At 35.5% G+C, this 23,393-nt stretch overlaps 1 protein-coding gene across 2 annotated transcripts in view; it reads right to left on the bottom strand.

The window, feature by feature from the left end:
• Positions 1 to 2,112: 2,112 nt before the first annotated feature.
• LOC140152703 (mannose-1-phosphate guanylyltransferase regulatory subunit alpha-A-like) overlaps positions 2,113 to 23,393 on the bottom strand; it is a 29,835-nt gene continuing 8,554 nt past the window's right edge. The window contains exons 4-12 of one of the 2 annotated variants that reach the window (XM_072175162.1): positions 23,146 to 23,338; positions 22,529 to 22,588; positions 15,072 to 15,202; positions 13,768 to 13,896; positions 12,851 to 12,995; positions 12,012 to 12,104; positions 11,300 to 11,471; positions 10,305 to 10,420; positions 2,113 to 6,537 (exon numbers count right to left, since the gene is read on the bottom strand). In XM_072175162.1, the coding sequence (XP_072031263.1) occupies positions 10,320 to 10,420; positions 11,300 to 11,471; positions 12,012 to 12,104; positions 12,851 to 12,995; positions 13,768 to 13,896; positions 15,072 to 15,202; positions 22,529 to 22,588; positions 23,146 to 23,338 (1,024 nt within the window). In that variant the 3' untranslated portion in view covers positions 2,113 to 6,537; positions 10,305 to 10,319. The remainder of the gene's footprint in view (positions 6,538 to 10,304; positions 10,421 to 11,299; positions 11,472 to 12,011; positions 12,105 to 12,850; positions 12,996 to 13,767; positions 13,897 to 15,071; positions 15,203 to 22,528; positions 22,589 to 23,145; positions 23,339 to 23,393) is intronic. The other variant, XM_072175163.1, reaches the window with a different exon arrangement.

Raw genomic sequence — 23,393 nt, 5'->3', positions numbered from 1 at the left:
TTCTGGAAGATTAAGGTCATGTCTTCTATAGGGTGCATGGATTTCAATTGGAATAGCCCAATTGTCACACAGTGAACAGGGGGGCTTGTGAAGGACCCTGCTAAGGACTGCTGTAGTAGGCCCTTTTCGTTTTCATTCATTCAATCTATCTTTATTCTGGTTCCCTTGATGTTGATAAGGTTGTGAAGTTACTGTCTGCCCTGAGCTATAGGTTTAACCATGAAAATTGCTGTAATGCCAGTGTGGTCTTTGTAAAAATCATTTTTGGGGGGCCAAGTATTTTACATGTTCAGTGACATATTAGAGTCTGTTGTCTGAGGGGGCAAAGACGAACAAAATTCTTGGTGGGCATCATTTTTGTCATAGTTGTGTTTCAATTGTACCAATTTTAGCCCAAAATTAAGGTGAAATAATTACCAGGCCAATTTTCAATTTTACATTATTTTTTCCCCAAAATAAAGGTCAAATTTGTATTTACCAGGGCACTGCGACTTTTGTACTGGGGAGGGGGTTAGGGGATTAACATTTCTTTGGGAGTTGAAATTTTCTTGGGGGGGGGGGGGCGAATTAGCCAATTTCCTGTAAAGACCACACTGATCTCATAAACCTTGCCCTTGCAGTTCAAATTCCAAAATGTAACCTTGTAAGTCATAAAAGATCCTTCATTTAATTTACAGCTGACACACGGTGCGGCTACCTCGCATCATAAAATGGGTCAGCTTCAAAAAGGAGGTTAACAGCTATCTAGGCGCCAACACAAAGTCTTTACCAGTGAAAACAGCTGTTATGCCTTGATAAGTCTTGACATAAAAAAAGCCAAATGCATAATAAGCCATGTATCTGGTGTGAAAATGCAATAATCTATTTCTGAACAGACTTATCAGGAAAACAGGGTATCACCATGTCTGTTAGAGGAAAGAGAAACCCCATCCCTTCATCCAGGTGATGTAGGACACGTGTCACATGACGAGGGTGTATCTTGGCTTTCAGGCACTAGCCAGCCAGTCCCACACACAGGTAACCAAATAACCCGCATGACAGGAACTTCTACCTGCTGGACAAACTACGAGTCTTGTTGAGATGGCCAAGTTGCAACCAGCAAGTTGGGCTTCAAATTGGGCAATGTTACAAATCTAACTTTACTGGGGTAGAGGATTCAATTTCAGAGAATTGGACCCACCGCTATACCAACTTTCCAACAGTGGCATAGTGACGGGGGGTTGGAGGTTGGCAGGTGGTCTGGGCACCACCTTATAGGGGGGGGGCGCCGAATTGGTCAATTCGCGCATTTCAGCACCGAGTAGCCATAGATCAATTTAAGAACGAAATTAAACTTCATTATACCAAAATTAATTAGTGATAAGCTACTTGTGCAAATTTTCTCATGTTCTGTTAAGTTGTGTCGGGGGGGGGGGGATTATGTATCGTTAGCCCCAGGTACCACAACCCCTAGCTACGCCACTGCTTTCCATCAATAAAACAAGAATTTGGTATCAAATTTAGGAAAAATTTGCACAGGTTTTATTAAATTTTTCAGAAATGTTTGGCAAATTAGGCTACAAAGCAGTGGCATGCGCAGCACATTGAAAGTGGGGGGGGCAGGTTGTTCAGTTCCCCCGAATGGAGTCTGATTAGTAGTGTAATCGAGCCCAATGACTGATTTCCCCTGAATGACCAACAAAAGCCTGTGCCCCCCCCCCCTTTGCGCACACCACTGCTACAAAGAGACAAATTTGGGCTATTTAGATTTATCCAAAAAATGCTGAGCCCTTGGAAAAGGGGGTTATTATACCAAATGCCTGAAAATGTGACTCATGTGGGACATCCTGAGAAATTTGTAGCATTTTTACAGAGTTACTCCTCCGATTCAGGTGGGTCATGTCCAGACCAGATCTAAATCAACAAAGCATTTGTTGCTACTGAAAACTTTCACATCAGCTTTTTTCACTTTTCACAGTTATGATGAAATACAGCCGATCCAATTACCAATCAGCCGACCTTCAAGCGGGAGATTAACAATAACCTTGGTGCCAACAACATCACCGCTATCACACTGATTGTTGAGACATAAAAATAAAAATAGCTACATCAAACCAAAATACACACATGTACTACCCACATTGCAGTTTGTCAGCAACTCTATTTTATTGCATGTAATTTATACTTTTCGTTTATATCAATAAAAAAAACATCAATACATCACCACCTGGTGTTTTTATTTTATCTTAATATCATAAAATTTTACATGTACAAATTCTTGTAGAATTGATGGTATTAGGTAATGTCATATGTATAAATCCTCAAAAAGTTCATAAACCACTGTGTGGCCATTGAACCAAGAGTAATAACATATGTGATGCGATCAAGCAAAATGAATCGGAAGTCGGGAATATTGATTTTGAGATAAAGTCAATAATAGTATTAAACTTTCTTTGTATTTGATTGTTCTGAGCAGCACTAAAATGGCCATTTCTCTGGAACGGTAAGTCTAATTAAAATAGGGTTTTCAGCAAAATAAAGCTTTGAGAATGGCTCATGTAATAAAATTGAAACCTGAAATTTGATTTTGATCGACATCAGACTCATTTTGCTTGATCGCATCACATATACTGTGCACAAAAAGCAACTGCACACTTAAAAAAGCAATGTCTTAAAGACACCAAAACTTAATTGCAAAATCAAGTAGTCAATAGATGGAGAATTTTGTTCTGCGTACTTTGATATTTTATTCAGCACAATGTGACTTTATTCCACTAAGCTATATGCATTTGAATGACAAATGGTCGAGTTTTCAAAAGTGACAAATTTAGATATTTCCTCTTTCAAGGCTACTTTTGTTCAAAAAAGCCTGATGGATGAACATGCACTCTGCCGTGTTCAATACCTGTATGCTTTGAGGGATAGGTCAATGCTTTTTTGCACAGGGATTGAATACGACCGTCACACCCATAGTTTTGGAAATTATGGCCAACACTCAAAAACTGCTGGCTGCACCCCTGATTACATGAGCCAAAAGACAAGACAAGGGGTGGTGCTCACGATTTAACGAACACTTGTCTACAAAATGACAACATAAAACAAAGATTTGATATTCAAATTATTTAAAGATACTTTACATGTATTTATGTGCATAGCTGTAGGCTTTAAATCCTGCTTTAAATATGACGGTCATACTTCAAATACATTAATATTCCTCAATGTGATGATTAAATCTGTATTCATGAAATAATGTACATAATGTAATGTTGTATTTGTTGTAGGTAAAGTTAAAACAAAACCAAGACTTAGTGCATCAAATAAATAGAAGACCAGTAGTAGCATGCAAGCCTGGGGCACTCAACTGATTTTCATACCAAACAGAGGCTTCCGAGCTGAAATTTCAAAATATTTATTTCGATTTAGAGAACTATATAAAAGGCCATTGAGCTAAGAAATTCCAAATTTTTCCAAATTTGAGGTAATGAGCTATAATTTTGGGAGTTTTACTTAAAGTGAATCTTAACAACTGGACCAAGATCCCCAAACGTGGCCGGGTCTTTGGAACTGCCTTAGAGTCTGGAAAAGGGACCCTTGATCCCAAACACATACCTGCCCGTACCCCAGATGAGAGCACACAGGAGAAGGTCCAAATTAACTAACTTGTTCCTCACACTAGTTCCTCACACAAATATGATGATAGCATACATTTAAAATGAGTTATTGGACACATTTCCCATGCTGATTTGGGGCTTAATTTGGGAAATCACTTGTACTTTGCTTGGAAATGATCAACTTTATTTTGTTAAAATTCAGGTCATTTCACAGATGAACTGCATTGTGTATGCTTTCTATACCTCTATGGTATATTTGTACCAGCCTAAACATTGGGTTTATGATATATTTCTATATTGTGTCTAGCCAGAATACGCAGAATGGTCCTCATCATACCAGCTTTCAACCAATCACATTTTATGCTGGTAGTATGACATTTTCACAGCTGCTGAACAAAAAAATTAATATTACATGTCTGATTAATACTTACATCTGCAACATTTCATCTTTCTTCATTAATATGTTAAGGTCAAAAAGAATACTTTTTGTTTCCTGCAACCCTCCATCCCTAAAATAGGAGTCACAACAATAATTATTGTTCTTTATTCATAAATGTTGTTGTGAAATGTTGTCTATAAAAAGAAGAGACATAAAAAATTCTTGTGCCATTACAGGAAAAATATAATTTGTTTTCCAATGATGCTTAGAAAAATGCATTCAAAAACATTTACAATGTCCACCCTATGGAAGGTGAAATCAAACTATGAACATAGCAATTTTGAAACCATGTAATTGTTTTGATTAAAAATTCTGAAGTAATTCCCCTTTTTCTGTCCCCAATTTTTCTCAATCTGTTCCTTACAACCAGTATTTTTCTTAAAATATATAATAATAATGAATCGTATTTAACAATATTTAACAATAAATAGTAATTTTTGACACCTTATTTTTATATTACACTCTACAGCACACTACATTTGATTATTTTACATAATATCTATATATATATATATTTATATAAAGCAATGATTGATATAGAATGGCATACACCCAGCTGGGCACAGCACATATGCAAAGTGGGATTTGTGTATTACATTACTGATGCATGCTTTTGTCAACTTACATAAGTGTAAGTTGGGACTTAATAGACATGCACAGTAGCAAAAACCAATTATTCTCACCTATTGCGAGTTGATCATAGGTGATGCGATCACCCAAATAAGTCCAATGTCAGGCATATTCACTTTTTGCTTTTTATGAACAAAAGTATTTTAAAACTACTCCATCAAAATGGACCATTTAGTTTTTGAGATATAAGCAGTTTTAGTATCCCTTAAACAACAGAAAACAAAGGAAATCACTTCCTCTGTTTGGCTATATCTCAAAATCAATATTTATTCCCAACATCAGACTCATTTTGCTTGATCACATCACATAATATCTCCACATCGTATTTTAAACAAAAAGGGTGTCTAAAATGATCAGTACCAGTATATGGCATAAACTTTTCAAAGATATTCTAGTGTTAAGTAAAACATTGGATTTCAATGTCCATTTTTTTTGCAATCCTATATTTAGTTTTACTTGATCAATAACATAGAAGATATAGTATCTATTTCTCGACTTGCACAACACAAGATCCACCTTTGGTATATAAAGAGTTATGGCATGGATTTGTACCTATTATATCACTCATACATAAATTCTAGACAGTTCATTGGTTGATCACCATTTATCGTTTTACCATCACCCTCTCTGTGTGATAGTCTTTACTATCATAGTGCTCTGCCGTAGTGCGCCTGCGCCAAGCCGTGCGCTGACTCTTGGACTCGCCGATTTAATTATGGGGTGGACCCCAAAATGTGAAGTATATCACGGCAAAACATGGTGTTATGTTGATGAAAAAATGTATTTTCTACCTTAAATAGTATTTTAGTAATAGAATTTATGCATACTATCATATTATACAGTCTGTGCAGCTCTTACATAGACCTATTCTTTACTTTTGTTTTCAAATTTGTCTCCCTGTATACAAAACTTATAAAATTGTTTGCATATAATGATCTATAGGATATATACCACATGATTTTTTTTATTATTAATATACATGTTAACAGGGCAAAGACTGCTTGGATTTTTTGTCTGGTAACAAACACTTCCTATATGAGACCTGTTCCCACAAAATAAGAGGAAAGTGGCAAAATTTCATTGATGAGTTATTGCCTAATCCATATTTTGCAAACCAAAATGATATAGGACATGTCAATGCTGATTTCTCACTTGGTTTTTGAAGGCTCACTTTTCCTTGAGCTGTTTTTTGTTGATTTGTGACATGTTTCATATCTTCTTAGCATCTCTGGTAACTTTCTGCTTATTTTGTAGAACAGGTCCCATATACACCTACTTGTACAATAAGTCAAATTCCTCCTCATTGTTTGAATTTTCTTAGTGAGGTGATACCAGGGATATTATACCTTACATATATTATGTTGGTCAAAGAATTTATACAACTATGAAACATTGACACCATGTGTTGTCTCAAGTTGCGAGTGCTGTCTGTGCGTTTACGTGGTTGTATGTTTTTTTATTTATTTTGAATGAGATTTCAACTGTGGATCTTTTGAATTATTATTATTCTTGACTTGTTGCCCTGCCAGTGCACGAACAAACCTATGCCCTGTGGGATTAGGTTAATATGCGTGATCCGAAACTGCCACTGCACCATCCAAAATGGTGTTACTGTCAACTTGAGAACTCATTATCGTCATCACACACAAAACAATCTTGCAGATGAGTTGTAGTATTTACTGTTAATAAAGATGTGATTGTAAATAAGATTATTAGATTGTCATGTGGTACGATTGCACCAGTCGAATGCCTAAGAATGATATTTATTATCTTCGGTTCAAAGCAAAATTTGATTTTTGAAGCTACCATCCATCTTCTTGTCAGGAAGGACTATGGCATTGAGAATGATCACCTCTGGAGGCACAGTCACGCTATCCCCTGTAGGAAGACACAAATGCAAACAATTTTGTGAAATCTTTATTGAGGGTTTAACTACTTCAGTGGCAAGCACTGATTGGAAAAAGTATAGCAATATTAGAAGGGAAACTTACTGAGTAATAATATTAAAATATTTACAGTACGGAGCCAAAATAACATAATGGAGCTACATGCAATAAAATGTTATTTAAAGCTGTGTGTATTATATTACATGTATGTTTGGCTATTGCCCTCAATTCAACATCATGAACATTAACATATTGATGGAGAAAAATAATTAGGCCTCCAATATATAAAAAGGCCTATCAAATTATGTTTAAATTTAGGAAAAACTTTTAAGTATTAAATGATGAATTGACATATTAAAAACATTAATGGATAGAGGTAATTTGGCAGTTCTAACTGAAAAGACCTCTTTATATCAAAACTATAATTAAATTTAGGAACTCAAATCATCAGATGAATGATTTCTGGGAAATAGTTATGATTATCATGCATAGAATCAAATTGATGTCAGGGCACATATACTCAGATATTTAAAAATTAGAATAAGCATTGTCTACCTATCAGACAGCCTAAGTGAATTTTACATGTCATTAACCGGTGTCCTAATATCAGCTGAATGAATTGTTCTTGCTCACTTATTATGAAATACCTAGATATGAATAATATGACCAAACACTGCTAGCCTAATCAAATTCTGGTATGACAAGGGAATCACAAAGAATTATATGTGGAAGAAAATGTTTTATACATTTGATAAAACCACTTTTTCCAGAAATAAACTCTACATGAGATTACCAAGACATTTTACCATTAAAATTTTAAACCAAGATACTTTTAGGCACTAAGTAATAGTATTTGAAAATACATCACCTCTTTCAATCATCTTATCTGTACAATGAAGTATGTAATTAGTTGCAATAACCATAACCTTAGTTCGTCATCATTAATGTGATCTCATACAGAGAATTCATTGGATTAATGATCAATGTAAATTAAGATGGATTCTTGTCAAATCAGTTTAATATTAACTTATTTTGAAATACCTAGATAATGTCAAGGCAATACCTGGACAATAATGTGAAGGTCAAATAGTCCAGTCAAATCAAACAAGACCAGTGGGTATCATTCGTGAACAAAAATTAACGTAAAAATGGGTTGCTTTCAAGATCAGAGCACTGTACCACAGTATATGTGTACACATAATGTCAATATGTATCTAAAAGCAAATTTGAAGAAAAATGGTATTATTGCTCAAAAAGCATACTTATTAAAGCCATAAATGTACAATCTTATAATATGAAATTGATTTTTTGGCATATTTGTAATGTTCACACATTTCCCAACTTGCACCTAAATGGAATCAGCCAAATTTGATGTGTTTTTAGGACAACAAAGCAAAGTTGAATTATGACTTTATGTCCTCCTAACTGCATGTTAAACTGCCTAAACAACCAGTAGGGTTTCTTTCACTTTACCTTGTTATTTTAGCTCAAAACCCCTTCCCAACAATTTATTACTAGTATTATTTCATCATTTTGAGTATACAATAACAAATTTGAAGGACATCATGAATTATGGCTTTAAGGGTCCTTTGAGAAAAACTTGTATGAAATCATGGAAACTTTCTGACCTTGGCGAGTGTTTTTCAATGACGTTTGTCTCAAATAAGTGGTTTAGAGTCCAGAAATAAATACTTGACTTGCTTCTAGGAAATAAGATAATGGCAATACTTAGAAATGATACTTGCTATACTTGTTGAGGGAGGTGCATTTTCAAATCAATGCTTGTAGGTGCTTAGGGTTCTTTTTGAAAGTCCACATTCACAGATGATACCCCTTGTTAATATCAAGTGCCCCTCCCACCGTCAAAATAGAAGTTCCAATAACATACATGACTGAACTTTTTTTACCCAAATTATATCATTCATACCTCATTTTGTATTATGAAGATGAGGACAATTATTATTTAAAGTATGTGCTTCTTTGTTCATTCCACTGATTTATTAATAAATTAAACACTTTGATTGCCCCAAAATGTGATAATTTGTTGTATTTTGATATTATTTAGAAAACAATATGGTAGGTATTCTGTTATTCTGCTGAAAGAAATGGTTCATGACTATGTGCCTCATCTACTTTGCATTTCTGATAGCTGCCTTGTATGTTTAGGATGAAATTCTGATGATTAATGATATTCTTAGAATTGAAGCAGCTATTCTTAAGATGACTGCTTATATGATCCAGTCACTCAGTAACCACCTAAAAAACCCACATAATATAGATGTAGATGTACTGCATTAAGCATGTGATTTAAAATAAGTTACTAAAGGCAGCTATAACAAATCTTGTAGTTGTACTTGGATTTTGAAAATAATATTGAACAGGATGAAGCATTGATATTATTCTCAAAAGCAAAATGATGCAAACCCATGGTGTATGCAAAATTGATTGCTTTTGAGAAATGCTATAAAATAACACCCCCCCCCCCCTCCTATTTGACCCAATCAGTACCTTGTTGTCCTCTCTACAAAATAATTCATATCACACCCTCCATTACTGAGCAATATAAACATACATCACTTGGTCAATTATTGGTATGGAATTTCTATCTAGAAATTCACAGCAAGTCAAATAGAAAACTTTTAAAAATTTGTTAAAACACCATTTCCTGAAAATAATGATTATAGAGGGCACTCTTTAGGAATGCTCTTCATTCATGCTAGTGTATCATGGGCACTGCCTCTCTGTTCACACAGAATACAGAGATGTAGGTTGGAATGAACACTCTGGATGGTATGGAATGAATTCAAAATGCATTTCCAAGTTCCAACAAAATTTTACCTAAATAATCTCTTCATTTTTAATTGATTGAGGGAAACAAGATGGTGATGAACATTATTTTGAGGGCTCAGTACAGTACTGCTTAGCTCCCCTGGGTAATGTTCTGTATAAATGCAATTGTGGTTATGAATAACACAGTGTTACAATGAGCTCTTGATGTTTTTATGCAATCAAGCACAGCCTGAGGTGGATGTCAAGAAATGTAAGCTTTGTAACATGGCCCAATTTTTGTAAAATAACAATCTGTTCATTTCTCACAAAATTACTGATTCAATTTTGATGCAGGTTTCAACTAAAAGAGTATTAATGTTGTGTAAATTAAATATGTAGAAAAGTTCCACTTGAATATGGATTGATGTCCAATTCAGAGTGTTTGATCCCGTGAAGTGTAAAGTTAAACATGATACACAGAAAAAAAAACCCTTTTTCATGGAATAAGTTACCTATTGAGTAGCTCATGTAGTCCAACTGGCATTGGATATGGAGGGTTTGCTAATTTAACAAACCTGGCGGTAACACATGGGAAATGGTAGGTGGTCTAGTTACTTTAGCCATCTTGTAGAAATTGATGAAAACTGAATATACATGGAGTGTCTGCTATCGGGTAACCATGGAGGAGTTTGGTTGTGTGTACATGTTAATGCATAGATTAAAGAGGCACAGATAGTGCACCAACAGGCTAAGTCCCCATGCTTTGTATGCAATGAGAATTCTTGCATATATATGAGTTCCTGTTTAACAAAGTAACAGTGTTGTGTGCTTTCCCCTTTTACATGCACAGTGGGTGTAGAAGATTTATCTGTTGCAATTCATGGAACAATTGGCCCTCTTGAACAGATGATGTTAGACTTTGCCAGTTGGTGAAGCATCTGCAGTTATAATTAGTACATGGTAGAATGGTACATAGCACATTTTGCTTACATCAAAATGTTGCTGCTATAAGATGATCTGATTCTTGATGCTGTAGCCAAGATCTTTGTGTGGAAGCACAATGGAATTGAGAATGATTACTTCTGGTGGAATGCAAACATTATTTCCTGAAAAAGTGAGAAAAGAAAAGCCAACATGGAAGGTATGCTGTGATATAGGCAGCTTAGAATGTGAGCTTATTCAAGTCCCAAGTACTTCAGCAGCAGCTGACATGCATGCCAAAATTAAGTGTGTAATAAGAAGCATGTGCATACCATAGGTTGCATTATTGATGGATATCGTTACCAATTTTATTATTATACATGCATACTGGTTTCTTCTGCCTTCTCCACATTGTATTCTTTAAGACAGTTGTTGACAAAAATCTTCAGCAATATAAATTACTGCCAATACCCACATGGTATTACCATGTAGAAAATGCCAAGACATGCAAAGTGCTCTTACAGTCCTCAATCAGCATCCAGGCTCTGTGCATAGCTGTAAATTCAATAGCTTGGCTGAAGCAGTTCAACCCCCAAGTTAAAAATGCAATATCTGTTTATAAATATCATAGCAAATGCTGACTTTCCAATAAGGTGGAGGGTGTTCTTGTTCTAGCTAAAAATGATAATAGCAGTAAACCAGTAAACCTTTTATTCTTTGTGAGGCAGACAATTTTGATGACTGCCCTCAAACTCAAATGCAGTATTTGCTAGTAATTGACTGCATATATAGTTGACAAGATGGAGCTACAGTAATAAGATTGGACCTTGTATTGCAAATTCACAGAATCGTGACTAATTTTCTGGGTCAGAATTTCAGCTAGAATTCGAGAAATGATTACTTGCAAAGATTCTCATAAACAAGATTTGCATTAACCAAAGTTGATTCTCCCAAACTTTTGTAGTTTACACAGAAGTTGATTTGCAAGAATCAAAAGATTCCCGCAATATATTTTTCAAGAATCAAGATTGATTTTGACCTTGTATTTTGTGTGTGTTATTTACCTAGAATAGTTATTGATGGGTTAAGCTTTCCTTCAATGTTGAAGAGTGCATCGCTGTCTACCTTTGCATGGGGTGCATTTGGGTTTGGATCGTTAGGAGTGCCCTCTACACGAGACCATGCTCCTACAGTGCTATTCCATCCTATGATACTATGCAGGATACAACAGTGATCCTAAAAACAATCAATAAAGGAATAAATAACAAAGAAAGAAATTGGTAAATAGGTATTAAATAAAAATTTTTTTAAAAAGGTTGGTATTTATACAGTGCATTTCACATGTGTACATGTACCAAAGTGCTTTACATTTATTCCGCTGTCTTAGAATATGTCAGCTGCCATACAATGCCCAATAATGAACAATATTCATAACAGCTCCCCATTTCACCCCTGGGTAGAGAGAGGCAAGTAAGGTAAAGCGCCTTGCCCAAGAGCACAACACGATGGCACGGCCGGGGCTCGAACTCACAATCCACCAATTACAATGCAGAGCCCGTACAGCTGTGCCAACGTGCCCTAATTAGATTGAGTTACAATGTTTAGGTCCCACAACAGATTTTGGCAGATACATGTAGATGGGCAGTAAGTTTGTTTTTCACTGATATCATTTATAATTTTATATTAATATGGTACTCTTGACAGTCTTACGCTTCTAGATATTATACAAAAATATTACTTTTGTCTAAAAATAGGTACATTTTGAGTTTGGTTTACCTGTAGAACAGCTCCCTCCAGGATCATACATTCTCGTACTCTGACACCTGGTCCAATGGTAACACCAGCACCAACTGTTACATTAGGGCCAAGCTAGAAATGTAAGATAATATTGAGTTCCAAGTTTCAGTTTTGCAAATATGACACACAAATAAACAAAAACAACATGGAAAAACAGAAAAAAGATTTAAAACAAAAATAGATTTCAATGCTTGAGGGTAATCAGTGTAGTCATTCAGCCCCCAGAATGATGCAACCTGTCCTTTTTGAGTGTTTCCCTGTGGTCAGAAACAGCCATTACTTCATCCCAGGTGTTTGTTCCTTGTTTGGCTGGCAATCTTGGCATATAACCCCACTTGCAAATCCAATCATATTTCAGCTTAAGGGCGTACTACACCCCTGGCCAATTTTGTGCCTATTATTGCATTTTTCTCAAAAATTATAGTGCATTGGTGACAAGTAAGATATGTATATTATAGGGCAAGGACTACAACTACTGCACTGAAAATTCAGCAACTCAAGGCAAGTAGTTATTGATTTATTGATCAAATATTGGTTTTCCCTCATTTTTGACTGTAACTCCACAACTGTTGTCTGTGCTGAAATAAAATGTCCAGTGCAGTAGTTGTAGTCCTTGCCCCTATCATATACATATCTTACTTGTCACCAATTTCGCTTAAATTTTGAGAAAAATGCAAAAATAGGCACAAAATTGGGGAGGGGTGTAGTACCCCCTTAAAACAGGGTAGCACTATTATACTCTGTGTGGTAACATACATACACATGAAGGTGAATTTAAATCAACTGCTCAAAGAATTTCAAAGAAGGACATTACTTACAGTTGCTGTTGGATCTACATGAGCTGTTGGATGGATGTATACATCTCCAATAATCTGGGGTCCATTAGATGAGTTTTGTGCTAGTCTGTCGGGGTGAGTTTCATGATAGAGGCTTAGATACAAGCGATTAGCATATATTGCAGACCTGTTACAAGAAGGTGAAATGACAATGTTATTAAGACACAAATCATTTGATTTTCTCATATAAGTGTTTATCGTGACTTCCATCCATCAAAAACCACCTTTTTTCCAAATTTAGCCAAAAGTATAAAATGTAAGCAGGTTAATAGTTTGCAATCATAAACTTGATTTGATTTTGTTGTGAAGATAACTAGGATAGTATAAAAAGACAAAGACAACAAATATCAATGATAACAAGGCCAACTGTGTGTTGATGTTGATGCTGTTGTTGATGATGATATGGACAACCACAACCACAAGGCTGATGATATGGATTCATTTGTTTTGTTCCATTTGGTCAATATTGAAGAACAATGAAACACAAATCATTAAAAAAATATCAACATTATAAAAATAAAAATTCACAAACAAAATCCCCTATTAAGGCCAAACAAACATGTCAGCTGAAACAGCAAATTCATTTTTTTTCCTTTATTTTTTTATTTTTTATTTTTTTGCTGTAAAATCATGAAATTCTGAGACAAATTTGGAAGAAATGTTACTTGATTCGATACTCGCATTGTTTAGGTATAAAACCAGGGTATAAAACAATTGATATTTGTACTTCAATTGTGTGAATAAAGCACAATTTTATGCTGTCTACTTTTGAACACTTGAAAATGACATTCAAAATTAATTCAAAACTATGTTAAAAAAAAAAAAACCCATTCCGCATTCGATTGTGAAACTGCCATGGGCTTTGAGACATTTTTGTTTGGCCTAATCATCAATCTTACCCTGCCGATTTGATTTGACTCCAGAAGTTGTTAGTTTTGTAGACAAAGAGCTCTCCTGTTCCAGCTAGAGGTGATAACACATCTTGCTCAAATCTTATGCTATCTTTGGTTGGAAATAACGGATCACCGCTGCAAGAAAAAAGATTCAAACATCAAAATGTGATACCAATTGGAGAGTGATATAATGCTGGTTTCATATTTTCTGCCACTTGCCGCTGAGCGGCATGATGCTTCATCATGCCGCTTGCACTTGTCTGCAAGCGTAGCGGCACACCCCTGAGCTGCAGCAGCGGCAAGACTCTGAAAGCCACTGTTACCGCTAAGCACCGCTCCAAAATCGTAATTTGTTCTCATACGTCAGAGCGGCACCGCTCTGAATCGACTTGAATTCAACTCCCAGCGGTGCTGCCGCTTGGTCAAAGCAAGAGTGATCGATATGCAACTGCGCAGTGAAGCAAAATCATCTTCAGAGTGGAAAGCGGCAAGCGGCAGGAAAGTATGCCACCAGCATAACATTTAAGAACTTGCTGCAATTTTGTTGGTTCCTGGCTGTGTCAATACTGTCATGATGAAATAACACAGCCACAACACACACATTGACTGCTACTCAAACTAAACACATCTGTACATTGAAAGTAGAACTGATGTAGATTCAATGTTTGGGTAATTCTATGGGTGAAATACTGGTTTTACATTCACTTATCTTTCTACTGATATTAATGATCTTATTTAAATGACAGAATTAAAGAATAGGAATAAAAGTTTTGTTTTTAGCCTTTGTAGTGCAACTATCATCTCATACAATGTAAAAGTGGTAATTTGTCATGTTTTGCTAGTTTTGAATCCGCTTCTTTTAAAATTTGTGATTTTAAGTTTTCTTACTAAGAGCTGTATATTAAAAAACATATTCACACATTTTCATATTCATGGTAGTTTGGTAGTTGTGTTGATTGCGCAAAGCACTTTCCACTTTTACAGTAACACAAAACATGCACACACACAGGCTAAAACAATTATTCTTCAAGTACGAATAGAACTGGTATCAGAGAAATAAGCGTAAATAATAATAATACAATTCAATGATGACTCATATGTTTGATTTTGTAACAGTGTGAAAGTTTGATAATCAAGAAATTTGTCTTGGTTTGGATGGAAACAGGATCTAACAATGGCAAATAATACAATAATTGTTATTCTTTTAGTCCTGATTTAATCCAAACAATTTTGCAATCTGCCTTCAGCACCCACCACCTCTATCAACATCCTTCATGGTCTTGGTTTCATAGTATATACATATTACATACTTGATGATTTCTGATTGGTTCTTCTGGAAGACATTTGCGATATGTTTGAATATCTCCGGTGCCAGCAAGTACAAGCCACAGTTGATTATGGTGCTAACAAATGTCTCTGGTTTCTCCACGTAATGCATCACCTGGTCAGAGGAAAAAATATGAATGAATTAAAAATCATTTGATATATGTATCAATTAGTCATTTTGATTTAGGGATTCTTTAAGGAACTTATGCGTAAACACTTCCTTAATAGGCCTATGTTATTAAAGTAGCAGCTAAACATTACCGCTTTATTCTTTAGTTTTATCATTGCTGATATCAACAGAGAAATCATCGATCTTCTTGTAAGGTTGAGTGACAATGACAAACGAATATTCCGAATGAAAGAATCATGTGAATTAGACTATCTTTAGCTTGTTTTCGTTGTTGAAAGGGATTCAATCATGTTTCACCATTGTTCATCACCGATTATTAACGATAGCGTCCATCGTCTGCGTGGTTTACTTCAGGCCAGCTTTAGCTGCCCGAGCGAAGTAAACCATGCAGACGCGCCGGACGCAGTTTATGGCGTACCGTAAACATGAAGTCAAGTTCTGCTTGGCTAATTGAATTATGTCATTGTCACATCAGCACCTAATTTGCGAGATAATCGGCTATTGCGATAAGTCTTTGCAAAAATAGTAAAGTTAAGTTTATATGGACTCATCAATCTATTGGATTGTTTCCTTAACCCCCTGAGCACTACCTGCCGATCTAACATTGCCTCTGATTGGTCAATTACATGATATCTTTACTTTAATCACCAATCAGAATGGAGCTTTGCAAATAATTCCCCCAATTTTTTTGCAGGGTGAAATCTCTCAATCTCAATCTCAATGTGGTTTCGTCGGTAACGGTGAGCTGCTGCAACACATCTAAACCAACGTTGACCTTTTCGCTCGCATGGAGGACGAAATTAATTTTGACTCCTACTTCCTGTGATATGCTCCATAACATTACTCTTGAAGGTCCCTAAACTCGCAGAGAATTGACAACAGATGCGGCAAACTATTCCACATCTTGGTAGTGGCTGGAAAGAAGGAGTTCTTGTAACTATTTAGCCTGGTTGATGTCTCTTTAAACTTGAGCTGGTGCCCTCTGGTAAGCCTGGTATTTGGGGTTAAATACTCATCCATCTGAACATCAATGAGCTTGTTGACCATCTTGTAAAAGGTTGTGAGCCGCTTTCCCTGTTCTTCTTTTTCTTCCAATGTGTTCCAGTTGAGTTCATGCAAAATCTTGGTCATAGACCCAGGTTCTCTGGTGTAGTCCCTCTTGCAGAATCTCGCAGCCTGGCGTTGGACTCTTTCCAAAGCAGATTTATTTAACTTCTTGTAAGGACACCATGCAGCTGTACCATACTCCAAGTGGGGACGAACAAGCGTCAAGTAGGCGGTTGTCTTCACCTTTTCTGGGCAACTCCAAAGATTTCTTTTGACGATACCTAAAACTCGCTGGGCCTTTTTAACTGCATGCTGGGTTTGAATGTCCCATTCTAATGTGTTGGCTAGTTGAACCCCCAAATATGGATGAGAGGTTTCCACATCCAATTCTTCACTACAAAATGTGTACTTATGGTTTGGTACTTCTTTTGCACCAAAGCTTATGACACAGCATTTCTTTGGGTTGAACTGCATCAACCACTTATCCTGCCACTGTTCCAGCTTAATGAAATCATTTTGCAGGGACTCTACATCAGCTGGTGACTTGATATCTTTATACACTAAACAGTCATCTGCAAAGAGTCTACAGCTAGCATCCAGACTGTTGGGCAAGTCATTAATATACAGCAGGAACAACAGTGGTCCTAAGACCGTGCCCTGCGGCACTCCGGAGATCACATCAGCTGGTTGAGATTTGGACCCATCAATGACAACACTCTGCTTCCGGTTGGTAAGGAAGTTTTCTAGCCACTTCAGTAAGGATCCTCTTACTCCATAATGATGTAATTTATGGATAAGTCTTTTATGCGGCACTTTGTCGAAGGCTTTACTAAAGTCAAGCACTCCCACATCCACAGTCGTCTTGGAACTGGTATTTAGGCTTCTTGCGATGTCTTCAATAGTTAGGATCAATTGCGACTCTGTTGACCGCTTGGCTCTAAACCCATGCTGATTATCATCAAGGATGGAGTTTGCATCAAGATGTTTCATGATGTGACTGTGTATTATATGTTCGAGCACTTTACAAATTATTCTAACAATGTTGCTGATTGGTCCAATTGATAATGAAAACTTCTTTTTGGCCAATCGGCAGGTAGTTCTCATGGGGTTAATCATATCTTGTATTTAACCAGCAAAAAATAAGAGAGAAATATAGAAATTAATAGACAAGAAAAATAAAGAAATAACTTAAAACAACAAACACACAGTACACATACAATGCATTATTTCGGAACTTGTACACCCCTACACATTATGTACATATTTGCAAAAGGCTAATGAAAGTTGATGATAAGTTTCTCGTTACTTACCCACATCACCTTTTGCAGAAATAATTTAATATTTTGCCATTTTATTTTTTCACATTTTTTCTACTTTTGATAGTTTTCTTTTTTTTATAAACCAATACCTCCTACAAAGATGTGAATATAGAGTAAAATTGACCTGTAATGTTCTTGCCTTCAACATACATGTAGCTTATTATTACTTATTAGTGTGATAGAAAGCCTAATGGGTTAAATATAATTCATAACCTCATGAATATGCATGATGCGTGTGATCCAATCATATTTTATTATTTGTGAAAACGCTTGAACGCAAAATCGAGGTCATTAATATCTCACAATTGACCGCAAAATGCGTAATTGTTCCAATGTCGCACACAATTGACTTCTCGTGCGCCATTACTGTGCGTCCAACGAACTGCTTGGCGCGTGCTGGCTGCCAGATTTGGATTGCACGCTACCATATTTGCACAGATTCTGATACGCACTTTTGTTATTGGTCGTTTTGTTTTAGCCTGATCGATTTTGGGAAAGGGAAGATGTAAGAATTGTTTATTTTACAAACTTTTGAGGAAAATTTTGTGTTATTTTGTAAAGTTAAAAGATCAAAGTGACGGTTATGAATGAGGTTAATAACTTTGCATCGGTTATATATGGGCATTGTGAAAAATCTAAACATTTTGCTTTGGACCTCGGAATATTCCTCGGTTCCAAAGGCAAAATGTTTAGATTTTTCACAATGCCCTCCAAATAACCGATGCGCAGTTATTAACCTCTAAATAATGAATGTTTAAAAATAATAAATAATGAAAGAGTCACCTCATAATTTCGCAAAAAACATGCAACAGAAAACTCAACATTAACTTTCATTAGCCTTATAAAACAACCCACAAAGCATTAATTCTCTTTAATTGCCTACAACTTCATTATTTATTCAAGCACTTACTGCAATTAATTGAACAACTGATGATTTCACTATAAAAGAAACCCATTAAATACAATCTATAAAAAGAATACCCGTAAAACATAAACGATTAAAAATATTGCCACTTAATAAAATCCCATGTGCTGGGTTCAACTAGAGGGCAGGTTTGCATACATTATCCAGCAAGTAGTATTAGTGATGTATGGTTAATAAATAATTCACCCAATTCATCAATTTTTGTAACAAAATTGCCATGCTCATGTTAAAATATGAATATTTACTAGCCATGCACATCATGTTTTTTTCTACTTTGCGTGCTCAGTTTCATATTCATGTGAATACAAGATATGTTCGTATCTTGTGTGTCTGTATAATTATGGATATAAAAGTATGTATGTACATGTATGTATAGGGGGTGTATGTGGTGACAAGGGGTACACTGGTCATTACATTTTGGAAAGTAAAGTCACAATGGCAAAAGCAAAATCATGATCTTTACAAAGATTTTAACTTTAAAATTTCATTAACTACAAAATGATGATCATGCAATTTTTATGGTTTATGTATTTGCTTTTGCTTTATGTGCTGGCCAGTAGCGTAACTAGGGGGGGCAGGGGGGCAACATGCCTTGGGCACCACCCTTAGAGGGGTGCCAAATTGACCAATCCAGCATCCGATTCTGCGCCCCTCCAAGCAATGAATTCAAAATATTCGCGCATTTCAGCACTTAATCAATTGAAAGAACATTTTAAAACCAATATTCAACTTTTAGTGACCAAAATGAATTAGTGTTAGGCCTTACTTGTCCAAAATTTATTAAATATTATTATTATTTCAAGAATGGGGAAGGGCCTATAAGATATTCTCGGGTATGTGTTTCTTGCCCCGGGCGCTACCAACCCTAGTTACGCCACTGGTGCTGGCCATATACGTAGGCTTCAACATGACAAGTTTTGAGAGATTTTATCAAATATGTTTGTACTCATTTCAATGCATTTTATATGCTGATTCTAAAAATGGTCATGTATAATTTTGAATTTTTGGCCCCCACACAATGTGGCTTTTAAATGGGGCTTTATTATCATCCAAACGGTTGTTTGTTTCTTTGTTTGGCTGTCCGGGTGGAAGCAAATTCATTAATCCACTGTGCAGCTTCAACGCAATAATCAAATTCTAACTTGGTTTGGTGATTGGATATGGTAGCCCGATGTGCTATTTAGTTCTGTGTTATTTTTATATTCATGAATATTAATGAGCTGATTTGCATATTTTGCCTAAATATTCATTAATCCACTCTGCAGTTTAATCACAAAGGCCGATCAACTTCATTATTATGTCTTCAGAATCTTGCATCCTATACCTTTGTACATAACCTATAGCTGTCCGATAAATTTGTCGCCTGGAGCTACAGGGTTTTTTCATATCTGTACCCTCTTCATAGAGTGCATAGTTCATATACTTTTGGTGTGATATGACATGACCAAAAAACACATTTTTGACCAAAAATCACATTTTTTACTAAAAATCACATGTTTGACCAAAAATCACATTTTTGACCAAAAATCACATTTCTTACCAAAAATCACGTTTTACCAAAAATCATATACTTACCCAAAAATCACATTTTGTACTAAAAATCACATTTTTGACCAAAAAACACATTTCTTACCAAAAATCACGTTTCACCAAAAATCATATTATTTACCCAAAAATCACATTTTGGGCAGAAAAAAACATTTAAGCAAAGTCATGTTTTTTACCAAAAAATGTTTTCTACTAAAAATCATGTTTTTTTACTTCAAAAGATTCTGAAGACATAATAATGATAAAATTGGACGGATACTTCGCATGATACCTGAATTTATCGATCTCGCTAGAGTTTTCAAATATCACGCTCGACTTTGTCTCGCATATCTGAAAACTCGAGCTCGACCGATAAATTCAGATATCATGCTCAATCCATCCAATTTTATATCAAACTTGGTATGTGGATTGGATATGATGGCCTGATGTGTTATATAATTTTGTGTCATGTTATTTGCATATTTATGAATATTAATGAGCTTATTTGCATATTGCATATTATTTGTATTTACAAACCTCTGTTATTTACACACCTTTGTGTGGGGACCACCTTAATTATGAACCACGTAATTCTAGTTTGAATTTATAAAGAAAATTTGGAACTTGTCGTCTGCAGTTGACGCGGTGAGGGTTAACCTAACCAAATGTAAATCATTATTGATTATTTGACCCATATATTGCATATTAACATCTTTTATATGCCTTTTTTCCATGGTTAAAACAAAATAAAGCCCTATTTGATAATCCTTTATACATCATCTTTGCCATAATTCATACAGAATGTTCATATATAATATTTGACCGTACAGCACGAATGAGCCGTAAATTCCCTAAATTGTATTCTGAGTTACAGTGTAAAATGTGCATGCAGGTCGTATTCATCGGCATCTCTAGCTGGCGTGACATCTATCTCATTTTGATAGTCACACACCAATCAATAATCCTATTGTTGAAAAGGATAATAAGCTTGTACCTTAGATGGCAATAGAATTTTTAATAGCTCTGGTCTTTGTTTGGTTTGGCTAAATCCTGTTCAATTGGTGGGTTACCAGGCATTGTATTTTGTATAGGTATGTATAACCAACAATTAACAATGAGAGAACTTTGTTGAACCTCATTGACTTGGGGATGATTTGACATGACCGCCAATTATGACTGTTTGATATTTATTGCCAGCAATGTGGGAAAAGAGACACACGTAGAAACAAAAAAAGCTACCATTTTGTTGAAGGAACAAAGTTCAACAAACCATAACCCCGCTACTGGATATCGTTTGAAGTCAAATAATATACCATTTTAAAGCTTATGATGTATATTTTCTAAAAACGAAATAAAACAATTTTGACCGGGGGAGGAATTTACGGCTCATTCGCCGTGACAGGTAACATATGATCCAGAAACATTAATAGATTTGTGGGAAACAAACTTATTGAATCTGTAAAATGTATGACAAAAATATTTCATAGGCCCGGCCCTTCATGTATTTCATAGGCCTTGCCCTTCATGTTAGTCAGTATTGTCTAGTCAAGCATGTTTGATGATTAATTTAATACACTAAACAAATAAATTATTTTCAGCTGTACATTACACATAGATTCTATAAATGAGTTACAAAACTCATTTCAGCATTTTATAGGCCCTACTTGTTTAGAAAATTGTGTTCTGTATTGTCTGATGTCAATCATGTGTGTTTGATGATGAAATTAAAATCACATAAATGAATGATTTCATTTGATTGATTTATTGATGCTCATTCTTAACAACAATAACAAGATCTACTCATACAATTAACATTTGATGTTTTTTAGTATCAGTCACATGTTGCAATTCCCAGGGTTGACTGATTTAAATCACTGATTTTTTAATTTATTTTTGTCAGAGACATCTTAGCTCAGAGAGATAATGCTGACAAAACTTCAACCAGGCCAAGTGAGCTGATGGAATGGGTTACCATATTGGTAGCAGGTCGAGGAATTACAGGACAGGTAAGAGTAGCCGACAATCGAGTGCTACTCCAATCTGAACCTACTGTAACAAGGTTTTTACCATGGATCATCTGCCCTGCCTTCTTCCAATGAGTCCCTGATGGGGACCAGCAGCAATTTTGAACCAGGGACCTCTTGCACTAAAGGCTATAATCAGTGGACCACCCGATTTACATCTATGATTCATTGATTCTATTCAAATAAGGAAAGGGATTGTAACCCACCTAATTTTTACTAATTGTGTAATAGGTCAAGTAGTTTAGGTTAAAAAAAAGTCAATGTAATTGACTCGTTAATGCGATAATTGCTAGGAATACAATACTTGACCTAACAATGAAATTGGGTGCATTTGCATTTTCTATTGTGTTATTTCTCTGGTCATTTTTTCTTAAAACTGTTTACAGGAGTAAGTCAACACACACCTCAAGACAGACAGGCAGGCAAACAAACAAACAGACAAACAAATAGACAAACCCTAAGTACTAACCTCATGTGTATCTGCATTCTCTACCAAACACCCATAGTTGACTGACTGTTTTCTTGTTGCCTGTTAATGGTTGAAAAGAAACAAAAATATATGTCATTATAAAAGTATAGATTATAAAACACAAAGCACTGTATATTTTGCATCTTTAACATTGGAAGTTACACTGCTCGAGGTCGTGGGGTCGAATCTCCATGGCATCAACGTGTTGTGCACTCTATAAATCCCAAATTTATTTCATTTTATTTTATATGTGACATGATCTGGTCCATGGGGGCCAAAGGCGGCAAATTTGAAACTGAGATAAAGGTAAAAATATGGAGTAAAAAAACAATAAAATACATAAGAAAATAGACATCAAAAAACTTAATAACTTTAGAACCAAGTATGCTAGACCTTTGGTGTTTTCAGTAAATGATAGCCTATTGTATGTATAATGTAATAATTACAGTACCTCAATTTTCAAAAATGCCTCCTTTGGCCCCCATGGACGTGTCACATATTGAAAATTGTTTTGATGCAAAACTGCTGCTCTGGAAATTAAATGGTCATTTATTAACCAAAAGTATGACTTTCTTCCAATGGATCAAATTAAATTGATAAAATGTAAGAAATCTTACCTCAGTAGCCAACATAGTAAAGTGTGGCTTGTTAGTAGCACTCTTGTGAAATTCCAGCATTTCAGCCAATGGGAACTTGCAACAGATATCGCCATTGAACACTAAGAAGCCTTCTGGTTGGCCACTGAGTAACTGATCCCGGAAGTGATACAGACCACCAGCAGTGCCAAGTGTTGCATACTCCTGCAAATATCTTATACACAAATTGGAAAATGAAGTTCAATATGTTTGTTCATATGTCCTTACTG

Source organism: Amphiura filiformis, chromosome 5 (assembly GCF_039555335.1).
Source record: "Amphiura filiformis chromosome 5, Afil_fr2py, whole genome shotgun sequence".
Classification (NCBI taxonomy): Eukaryota; Metazoa; Echinodermata; class Ophiuroidea; order Amphilepidida; family Amphiuridae; genus Amphiura; species Amphiura filiformis.
The sequence above is the reverse complement of the archived record's forward strand: the minus strand, read 5'-3'. Positions and strand labels throughout refer to the sequence as shown.